Genomic DNA, 11,204 nt, shown 5'->3' on the forward strand with positions numbered 1-11,204 from the left:
TCACGCTCTCCCTCGCCCGCTCTCCCTCTTCGCCCCCCCCCCTCACCCCCTCCCTCCCCAAGCCTACGCCTTTCCAATTTCTGTCCTTCTTGGATCCATGCTTGCGGATTCCGGCCACCTTCCAACCAACCCCGCTTTCAACCTCCGTCCCTTCCTGTCCTTTGTCCTTGGGACTTCACTTACCCTCTTTAGGCCCAAGCGCTCCCCTCCCATCCAGGAAATATCCTTTCCCCCCCCTAGCCCCCACAAGGGTCCTCCGAAGTAACGCAGGCAAATCAAATCATTCAGTGCCTGGGTCACAGTCGGTGTGCAATAATAAATATTAACGATAATGAAGAAGAGAATGAACAATTAGACCTTAAGGAAAAATGTGGTCAGGTGTGCAGAGACTCAGAATAGCAGGGCTAGAAAGGCCCTGAAAGTGCCCTGGTCCAGTGGGCTCTCCTGGTGCAGGACTCATGGTGCCATCCCAACAGAAGGCATGCTGCCGTCAGGGACAGGGAACTCGCTCCCCCCTGCTTCCTGGTGTAGCCATAGTGCTGACTGTAGGAAGATCTGAGCCTCCTTGAGCTGTTTTACTAGTAAGCATATCTGGGCACCCTTGGGTGCCTAGGATACAATGGCTTGGAAGCCAATTCTGAACTCTCAGGGCTTGGTTTGGGTTGGGGCAAGGCTGTCCACAGGGAGGCCGAGGTCGAGTGGGAGAGGTAACTGGGAGTTATCCTGGCCTGACAATTGGTGTTGGCTCCAATCACTGATACCAGAAGCTGCAGTGACCAGCCCTGGCTCTACTTACATGATAATTCCAAAGTGGTTCCCCAAGAGGGAAGAAGTGTCATCTCTCTGTTTGCAGTGCTCCCGTCTTTGGAGAAAGGACAAGACCAAAATGATGAAAAGCTACAGGGGAAGAAGATGAGAGAGTCAGTGGGAATATTCATCCTGGGCGTGGCCTTGGTGTCAGCTCTGAATGACACGTGTGGGTGAGCAAAGCACTTAGCATGTGTGCTCTGCTCAAACGCCAGAGGCACAGAGAGCTGCACACACCCTGGAGCTTCCAGAATGTTTTGTAATGAGCTTTCCTTTGGGTTGCCCTGAACAGACGTGAGCTCACATCTAGTCTCTTCCATAAACTGGCTGAGAGAGAGACTTAACTTCTCCGAATCTCAGTTTCCTCATCTGTAAAAAGGGGAAAATAACTGTCAGGTTGCAAATCCTTCTTTGCTTTTTCCCCTTGTGGATTCAGTCATTTTCTCACATAGTTGAGGCCCTTTCTTCTTCTTTTCTACCAGAAACTTCTTAAGACTTGTCTACACTTGCTGACTCCATTTCTTTGCCTCTCACTTGCTCTTCAACCTCCTAACCTGCCCTCATTGCTCCATGGAAACAGCTCTGGCTAAAGTCACTAATCACCATCTTGTTGTTTCATATGATGTAAACTTGAAGCTCAACTCTGGCTTGACCTTCCAGCAGCATTCCTTATACCTCCTCTTCTTAGAATCACTCCTCCCTAGCCTTCCATGCTTTCCTGGGTTTTCTCCATGACGTCTCAGTCTCCATTGTTAGATCATTCTTTATCCAACCATGAGATTTGGAATTCCTCCTAGTTCAGTCCAAGGAACACTCTTCTTATTACCCGATCCTCTCTTCCTCAGCAATCTCAACCATGTCCATGCTTTCCATGACCACCAATACACAGAAGACTCACAAACTTGATCTTTAGCCCAGACTTGCCCTTGAGCTCCATAATTGTTCCAAATACACAGCTGGCATTTCTTTGTGAAAGATTCTTGAATTCAGTACATCTTACATGAAACTCATGATTTTCCTCCCTGCCCAATTCCTTCATCCACCCCAAACCCGGACCTCTTCATATCTTCCTTAACTAGAAAATGGCAGATACCACCATCCTCCCAGCTGTGCAAGTTAGAAACCAGAGTCATCCCCATCATCTCCCTCTCCTTAACTTCTCTATCCAATCCATTACCAAGTCCTATTGCTTTTGCTCCCAAATGTCTTGAGTTGACCACCATCATCTAGGATGAGGTAAAACTGCCTCTCACCTGGACCCCCACAACCTTCTCCTAACTGGTCTTCCTGCGGCCTCTCTGGCCCGCCTCCAACATGATCCCAACACTGCAACCAGAGTGATCATTTCAAAACATAAATCTGATCACACCACCCTCATGCCAGAAACACTCTAATTACTTCCCAATGTACTTGGAATAAAGACAAACCCCCTTTGCACAGAGCCCTACAGGGCTCCTCCTGGCCTGGCCCTGCCCACCTCCCTGGATAGCTCCACCTCAATTCACCCCAGCCACACCAGCCCTCCCGGTTACTCACACTCTCCAATCCTCCCCGCACACATACGCACACAGAGAACCTTTGCACATGCCCTTCCTTCTGCCTGAAATGCTCTCTCTTGCATCTTCCAATAGAACCTAGCTCCATCATTGCTTCCCTGAAAAGCCAGGATCTCCGACTCTACACCCTTAAAAGCCTTCTTCTGCCTGTGTTTCTAGTGTGTAACGTCAAGAAATCTGCTGACCTCTTCAGGCCACTATGGGAGCTTGTGTGTGGGAGCAGCCCAGTTCCTCTTCCATCCCCTCCTCCACCCTCTCCTGCTTTACTTACTGATGGGATGAGGGAGTAATGGAGAAAGAGTTCCATGTCCACCAAGCCAGTACAGGTGCCATTTAACTGCCTTGTCCTGGAAAATGGCCAAAAAACACATTCATATCATCGGTCACTGCTGCAGGCGTTCGCCCTTCGGTCCTGACCATCACTGTCGGGAGTTTGGCTTGCAGTCCACTAACATCATCTGATCTTTTTAAATTTTGCTTTCTCAGAGCCAGTACTACTCACATGTGATGTATCTTCCCCAAGTGGATTAACCTTTTTTCCGATTTCTTTCTCCACCCTGATCATCTACCCAACCCCCTGCAAACTGGGCCTAACTCCTTCCTTTCTTTTTCTTTTTTTAAAAAAATATATTTTATTGATTTTTTACAGAGAGGAAGGGAGAGGGATAGAGAGTCAGAAACATCGATGAGAGAGAAACAACGATCAGCTGCCTCCTGCACACTCCCTACTGAGGATGTGCCTGCAACCAAGGTAGATGCCCTTGACCGGAATCGATCCTGGGACCCTTGAGTCCGCAGGCCGACGCTCCATCCACTGAGCCAAACCGGTTAGGGCACGCCTTCCTTTCTTGATGACACAGTCAGGGACAGATTCAGGTCCTGTGGGGCCCAAAGCTTATATCATTTGGACATCCTTTTCAAATGTAACTACAAAAATATCTTACTTTCTCCATGTTTTAAGGAAAACATATGACCATGTAAACACTGAACTGGGGTGCCCCCACCCTCCAGCAGCCTTGGGAGGGTCCTGAGGAGCCCTGAGACGTAAGTTTCCGTAACTTCGCAGGAAACCAGCCTTTGGACACAGTTTTCCAAAAACAGAGGTCAAGAAGCGTCAGCTCGCTTCTGACCCATGCTGGGCCCTTGGGGCAGGACAGCGGCTATCTGGACGATAGAGGGTGGACTCTGTGCTCTCCAGGCTTCAGTCTGCGGCCAGGGCTGCTGGGGTCTCACATCTGAAACATGTGACAGACAGTTTTGTGACTTCTCTTCAAAGGGACCTCCTTTCTGGGGCTCTCACCACACTTGCTCGTGCTGCTCTGACTTCCACCGCACCAGCTCTGCATGCTCTCACACCTCCAGATCTCTGTTCACTCTGTTCCCTACCCCAGCAGCATCCATCCAGCCGTCTCCTGTGCTTTCTTCCCTGGCCAGCTCCTACTTTTCCCTCAGAAGTCTCAGGGGAGAGCACTCCGCTGGGGAGCCCTTGAGCATGACACTTTGCCCCATAATTCTTTAAAATTCCAGTGCTCCCCCGTTTTGTCTAACGATGAGTCTGGAACATCTAGAAGTGGAGGGGGTTGGGGGAGCTTAAGCTGTCAGCAATGTGATAGAACTGTAAAGCGCAGACTCTGGCTTTCAGGAAGGTCAACTGAGCACATACATCAGTCTCCCCTTCCCATAAGAAAACCATCAGATGTGATTTTTTAAAAGGAAAGAAAATATGGCCATATTTGAAAGCAAGAAGAAAACCTATCAGGGACACAGACCCTGAGCAGTGGAAAGAGACTGGGACCAGATCAAAGAGAAAAAGCATCAGCCGACCCGGTCCAGGCTGTGGGGCCGGTCGAGAAGTGCTCGACACCGGAGTGCAGGAGGCTGAAGCAGGATGGGGCTGCCCACTGACCACAGAACGATGGCCTGGGATTGATCGGGTACCCAAGTGTCCGCCCACCCCAGCTGACCAGCGGGGCAGTGGTGTTTAGATCTGAGGGAGTAGTACCTACGGGTCACTCAGAGGGAGGCAGTGCCCAGATCACAGGTGGCACCCGGGAGGGACCAGGAGTTCCAGCTTCCAGAAGGCCAGCTCCTGAGGCACCCCATCTAGGGACATCCCACCCCCACCCACTGCACTGAAAGAGGCCTTGTACTGGCAGCAGCTGCCCCCCCTCCCACAGCTAATATCCCAGGGGAAAGCCCCATCACAAAGATGAGCAAAGAACCACCAAACATCTAAGGAAAGATGACACCACAGAAGGGAGCCAGAAGGTCAACAGACAGAGGAACTTACTCCCGAGGAAATAAAGTCAACGCAGAATAGAGGGGATTCTCTAAACAAAGACTTAATCAAGGAGGAAGGAGAGGGGTACAGAAAGCAACAGCAGGCAAAGAAATTAGCAAAACTTACGGTTGATCCTGAGCACAGAATTTTACATATATATTTATATATAATAAACTTATCCTATAAATTTACATTTATATAAATTACATAAAAATAATATAAATATTAATATATTTACACTTATATGATTTACAATGTAACTAAATTTATAAATGTGAATTTATTATATAAATAAGTTTATGTATGTATATATAGACCATTTTTAGAAACACAATTACGCAAAAGACCCTCTCTGAGACAAATATTGGAAGAAACTTTCAAGCAATAGGAAAAATAAATCTAAATGGAGAAGGATTTAAAAGCAACCAGGGCCCAGCCTGTGTGGCTCAGTGGTTGAGTGTCGACTTATGAATCAAGAGGTCCCTGGTTTGATTCCCGGTCAGGTGAGTTCAAGGAAGGTGGGTAGTGCAGCCTATAAATAAGGGGTCCTCAGCCTCAGAGGCTGGTGCCACTGGCCACTTTCCGCTCCAGCAGCCACTTCGGTGAACACATGAAGCATGCACCCGAGCCAACCCAACTCAGAAAGCCACGGAGACACTTTCTTGGTCTCTGAGGCCCATCAGGCTTCCGTGTGAGTCCAGGGCTGGTGGGGCAGGTCTGGTGTGGGGTGGGTAACACCTGCTGGGCAGCAGCAAACCAGCACCCCCAAATGTAGAAGGCCCACTTTCAAGTGGTGATGCCTTGGAAATGCGTTTATGATACGCTGTTAAATGGAAAAAAATGATAAAACAGTATGATCCCAGGTTGTGAAGTGGTGGAACTAGTAGAGATCATTTTCCCTGGAAAACAGCCTCAGTGTTCAGTGAGAATTGATCCTCATTCTCTCTCCACTGCCTGCTTTTGAATAGCTCTGGCCAAAGAAAAGGAGACTCTCACTGGCTGTGTTTCTAACTCCTCAGACCCCAGACCATTTGCTCCTCTGTTTCCTGGAGTGTCTCGGGTCAGCCATTCCCCGGGCTGAGCACCCCTCCCCAAGCCTCAATCAAGCGCATATTGTGGGCAGCCAGCTGGCATCCCTGGCCTCCTGCTAGGTGTGAGGTGTCAGGAGCTCCCCTACCCTGTACTCCTGACCACACAGTGGACTGAAGTCCTTCACCTGGTTAACCAGTAGCCAGAGCGGCTACCCATGCCTGGCCCTGTGACCAGTCTCCCAAGTCCATGCTGCTAGCAGGGTGGCCCAAAGCAGGGCAGCCTTGCCCAGAACCGTCCCACTGCCCTCCCCAGCCGCCGGCCTCCTCGGAGGCCCTCCTGAAAAGAGGCCCAGCCAGGAAACCAGCGGCATTTACCCCAGCCCTGGTGCTCAGTGCCGTGGCTCCTGAGGCTCAGGGGACTCATGGGTCTCAGTCTAGTCAGTTGTTAACTGTGAAGTTGGACTTAGCCCACTGTCACAGCAGCCAGCCCACTGTTTAGAAATGTCTTTTTATGGGTCTATGTCCCCAGTGGATGGGGAGCTTCTCGGGGGCATTCATCTCCATGTGCCCAGTTCCTAGCCTGACATGTGGCACTAGCAGGTGCTCACTGATATTCCCAAATGGATGGATGGGAAGCTAACATTTCTCCAGGGCCTGCTGTGAACCAAGCTTACCCTTTAAGGGTTATCCTTTTATTATTAACTAACTTCATCCTCACAGCAGCCCGGAGAGAGAGGTCCTGTTATCAACCCATTTCACAGGTGAGGAAACTGAGGCATCAAAAGAAACTTGTCCAAGCTTACCCAGCTGGTGAGTTGGGGAGCCAGGACTTAAAACTCGGGCAATGTGGATGATCATGTAATTCCCAACTGTCACATTCTATGTCTCATCAACCTAATTTTCTGTTCCTATGGCCAGGGCGGTCTGAGCTCTCCTGGGACAAAGATGTGAGAATCGCAGGGACTTGTGACGATTTAAGGGTAAATGTGTGACAGGTCATTTGTGCACAGCACAGTAATTCCACGGGGGGAAGTACACTTCTTTTTGTGAGTGAAATCCACGGTGAACTGACAGGCTGTCTGAAGGAGGGGGAGCAGGTGGGAGGACCAACAAAATAAGACTGCCGTGCGTTGACGACTGTTGGAGCTGGGTGATGGGAATGTGGGTGTTCTTTACACTAGTCTCTTCTTTTGTATAAGCTTGCACACTTTCCTAAAAAGAAGTTTATGTTTCTCAAATAAAACTAAGTCTATGACTATCATACAACCCGAATAGGCTGCCTGCCACCTTGCCGACAGTGTCTTTGGCCCACCTCCCTCTCTCGCCCCCCTCCATCGCCCTCAGGCCTGCCTCTGACAGCCTCCCCAGAGAGTCGCCTGCATCTCTGTCTACCTTGCTCTCTAATTGCCTGTTGGTTTGTCTCCGTCTGTCACTTTCTGTGACTCTGAGAATCAGGGAAAAGTTCTACAGTGAAAGACAGACTCTCTTTTCTCTGTGTGTCCAAATCTCTGTTTTCTTCTTTGCCTCAACCTCTTCCATTCATTTTGACCTTGCTGTGCAGCTAGGGAAGGTCAGCTCTGGGTCAGTACCCTGCCTCAGAGGGCGTGTCTCGGGTGTTTCTATGCTTGTGTGGGTCCTCAGGTCGGCCTGGAGGGAAAAGCCGGGATTTGGAGACAGACACCTTGAGATCTTGGGTGAATCATTTCTCCTCCTGAAGCCTCGGCTGCTTCGTCTGTAGAATGGGAGTGATGCCACCGCTTCCCTGGGCCGTTAGAGAACGAGTAGGAATGGCGCTTTGTTAACTGAGAAGCACCACACATGCTGGTTCTCGGGCCTGCTTCCACCTTCCCTACAACTACCTCCCCCCCACACACACACTGTTTCACAAGGTGGGAGTGGGGACTCCAAGCAGCAGCCCGGCCCCCAGCAGACTCTGGGATGCTCTCCTGGGGTGGCACCGGCATTATCAACAGACACGGGAGCCACTGTACCAAGGAGCTGGGTCCCCTGGCTGGGTCCCCTGGCTCCACCAGAACTAGCTGGTTAACCATCTCATAGAAACAGAATCAGCTCGGCCAGGTCGGCAACAGAGCTCTCCACGGGGGCCCAGCGGTGGGACCTTCCCCGTGCCAAGCAACAGGCACCGCGGGAAAGAACGGTGCTTTACAGCTGACGCAGCATCCCCATTCTCCAGGCCTCGCGGACCCTCAGAGCGAGGTCAGAGAGAGGCTGTCACGGGCCCACAGTGGGGCTCACACACAGGCACTAACTTAAGCCATGAGGATTAGAGATTAGGTATCAGTTGGCCTGTCTTTATTCCATTTTCTCCCAGGACCTCCCTGCTTCCTCCTCTGTGCCCAGATCTCTGTTTATTCTCCTGTGCCTTGACCTTGCCCATTCATTCTGAGCTTACGGTACAGCTCAGAAAGGTCAGCTCCAGGGGGTGTGTTTCAGGTGCTTTCACACATGCCTGAAAAGTTTGGAGAGAGCGACATGAAAGAAAAGGTGCTTGAAGAAGACAGAAGCCCAGTTTTCTACTCCCTACCATGTTTAACTGTCCAATAAAGCAACATTTGTTTTCATTTCTTTTCACTTAATAAAATAATAACTATCACATACTGAAGGTTTGCCACATGCTGGACATTGAACTAAGGCCTCTATGGTTATTATCTCACTTAATCCTTTCACAATTTAGGCAGCTCGGATTATTATTCCCACTTCATGGATGAGAAAACTGAGGCTTAGAGAGAAAGAAGTAAATGCCCGAAGTCACTCAGCTAGAAAGCAGCAGAGCTATCATTTGAACCCTTGTTATATTTTCTACACAGGAAACATATTCACACACAAAATTACATTAAGACATTGAAAAGGGTTCTGTGTCTGTGGTCCTTGGAGAAGACAGGGACCCCTTATCTTCACTGGGCAGACAAGTCTGACAACACGCTCAGGCCTGAGCCCGCCCTGTGAGAAGGGCCCTGGCCAGCTAGCCCACGTCCAGGGAGATGACCGTGATGGAAAGAAGGCCCTGAGAGGGATGCGTGGGGAGTATGGTGCCGACTTCAAATAAATGTCAGGGGCCCAGAGGCCACACTGGCACCTCAGGTGGGCCAAGTTCTTTGGGTTCAGCCCAACTTTTCTGAGTCCAGACCATGAAGCCAGTTGACTGCCTCCTGGTCATCTCCTTTTGATGTCCCACGGGCACTCCAGTCCAACATGTCCCAATGGAACACCCCCTCCAACCTGCTCCTCCTCTGGGGGCCCTCCCCTCAGGAATGGCACCATCATCCACCCTTTAGTCTAAGCCAAAGACTGAGTCATCCTCAACTCCTTCCTCTCCAAGTCACTCCCATTCAAGCCCAGTCAGTTCAACCCCTCCAATCACTACCAAATTCAGAGACATCTCGATCCCTACAGCCCCCTGCTTAGTCCAGGCCACTGTCATCTTCACCTGGACTTTGCAGTAGCCTCCTGCCAGGTCTCCTGCCTCCAGCATGCCCCTCTCCAACCCATTCCCCACTCTCTGACCAACTTCCTAAGAGTCCATCTTCCAGCACATCACTCCCCTGGTCCCTCTCAGCCCAAGGAACCCAGCTGGAGAGAGAAGAGAGAGACCAATTCCCTTGGGCTTTCTAGTTCATGCCCCCACCCACCGAGCTGACTCCCTGCTCTCGGTCCCCGTCCACCAAGCTGATCTCTGGTCTGTTTCCCGTCACGTGCCCTTTTCCATGCACTGCTCTCTGGCTCCCTCCCGCCTGTGCCTGTGCCTGTGCCTGCAGGGATCTCCTTCTCCAAGTGACTCTCATGATGCCTGTCCGTGTTCTCATGACTCCTTCTCTCCCTTTGCCTTCCACAGCATCCCCTGACAAGCTACACGGATACACCATAACCCCAGAGAGCGAAGGTTCTAGTTTGTGTATATCTGGAGTAGTCTTTTCCGTTCTTAGATCTTAGACATTTGTATGGCTGAATGAGAACTCTTCATTCCTGACATCTGGGCAGGACTTTACACTTCACAAAGTCCTGTCACATTCTGTTCTCGGTGATCTCCACAAAGCTGTGGGCTAAGAAGGACGGGGGTTATTACTCCCGATTTATTGAGATCTGCCAGAAACTGCAGAGCCAGGATTCAAACCCGGGTCCTCCAACACCATGCCTGGACTCTTCCCACTCCACTCCGTGGCTCCAAAAGGAAGATGAACGAAATCTGTTCACTTATCCAAGAACCCTACCCATGACTCTTTCCTCTGTGCCAGCCTGCACAAACTAGCGAAACCAGGCCTTTCTCCCGATTTCCATGAGCCACCCACATCAGAGGAGGAAGCTGCCAGGACACACGGTTGTCCAGCATGACTGGTCTTACACCTTGTCTCGGAACTCACCTCTCGGCTGTGGAAATCATCTCGGTGGGAAAGCACCACCCGCAGCCCCGGTGAGCGATTTGCTTCTCGGGTTGTCCTTTGAGCTTCTCCAGCCTCTTGGTTATGACTGCTTCTGACAGTCCGGAGTTCCACCCCGGTCTCTTCACAGCACCCAGACAACTCACGGAAAAGGCAAACATCCAGTCAAATATTTACCAGAGAAATCGAAGCAAGCGGGTGGCCTTCTTCCTTGTTTCTGAACGCTGCTGGCTGTTCTTCTGCTCTTCCTCCTCTTCTCACACTGAGTCAACAGGAACCTCCCTCCTACTTCCTGGGCCCTTGTTGTCTCTTGTAGTAGGCCCCTGCCATAAGCACTGGCCCTCTGAGCCATCAGAGCTTTTTCCGCGGAGGCCTCTAGCTGGCTGTAAAAATTATTACCAGCAATCCAGTAGGACTGTGCCTCAAGCAATAAACAAGGAAACTGGAACCACTCACTGATTTTAAGATTCTCCTTGGAAACAAGGCCGCCCATTTGCTGGGAGAAAGGGTTGGAGACAAGTTAAAAATGAATCCCACATTAAAAAAAAAAAAAGAATCCCACAGATATGGTGGAGAATGTGATAAGACTTCTACGTTACCATAATTGCCCATGGATTCTAAATGCCCACCCTGTTTCCAAATGATCTTCTGGGGCTTACTGGCAACTAGGCTCCAGGGAGTCACTGCATCCATCAGCTCCTAAGCCAGTCTATGGCCCCACCACACTTTTATCACCCGTAAGTTGTCTGTGGCTCCTCCCCTTCTCCATTCATTGTGCCTCCTGATGGTTCTTATCCATCCATTTGTGCCAGAGGGTTCAGGGTGTGGGTATGTCTTGTTCACTTCCTCTTTTTCCTTCTGCCAGCATGGAGGTGGTGTTCAGAATGGTGGAGCCACAACCTGGAAGGAGCCTGGGTCCCTGAATCAACACTGAAGGAGAACAGGAATAGCCGTTTAGCTTTTACATGAATAAGCAATAAAATTCTATGTTAGGACCATTATACACTTTGGAGTTGGCTATAGCACCTAGTTCCCATCCTAATCAATACACTGTATTTTCCATCCACACTGCTTCTGCCCCAGATCCAGTCCTCTGCACCTCCTGTCTAGACTATGGTAAGAGCTTCTAATG

General features: G+C 50.3%; 2 protein-coding genes across 14 annotated transcripts in view; one reads left to right on the forward strand and one right to left on the reverse strand.

Moving 5' to 3' along the window:
• LOC102439346 (stimulated by retinoic acid gene 6 protein-like) overlaps positions 1-10,350 on the reverse strand; it is a 30,844-nt gene extending 20,494 nt beyond the window's left edge. For 4 of the 13 annotated variants that reach the window (XR_001349773.2, XR_002831140.1, XM_006096498.3 and 1 more), the window contains exons 1-3: positions 10,055-10,338; positions 2,635-2,710; positions 797-897 (exon numbers count right to left, since the gene is read on the reverse strand). Coding sequence is in view for 8 of the 13 variants with exons in the window: in XM_006096498.3 (XP_006096560.1) it covers positions 797-897; positions 2,635-2,710; positions 10,055-10,233 (356 nt within the window). In the remaining 5 variants the exon portion in view is untranslated. Of the gene's footprint in view, positions 1-796; positions 898-2,634; positions 2,711-10,054 lie in introns of those variants that run through there. The other 9 variants (XM_023760368.1, XM_023760362.1, XM_023760365.1 and 6 more) reach the window with 8 other exon arrangements.
• Positions 10,351-10,638: 288 nt separating this feature from the next.
• The window catches only part of IGFBPL1 (insulin like growth factor binding protein like 1), a 19,402-nt gene continuing 18,836 nt past the window's right edge, over positions 10,639-11,204 (forward strand). The window contains 2 exon segments of the mRNA XM_023760344.1: positions 10,639-10,666; positions 10,815-10,879. Coding sequence (XP_023616112.1) covers positions 10,639-10,666; positions 10,815-10,879 — 93 coding nt within the window.

This window comes from Myotis lucifugus, unplaced genomic scaffold (genome assembly GCF_000147115.1).
Source record: "Myotis lucifugus unplaced genomic scaffold, Myoluc2.0 scaffold_180, whole genome shotgun sequence".
Classification (NCBI taxonomy): Eukaryota; Metazoa; Chordata; class Mammalia; order Chiroptera; family Vespertilionidae; genus Myotis; species Myotis lucifugus.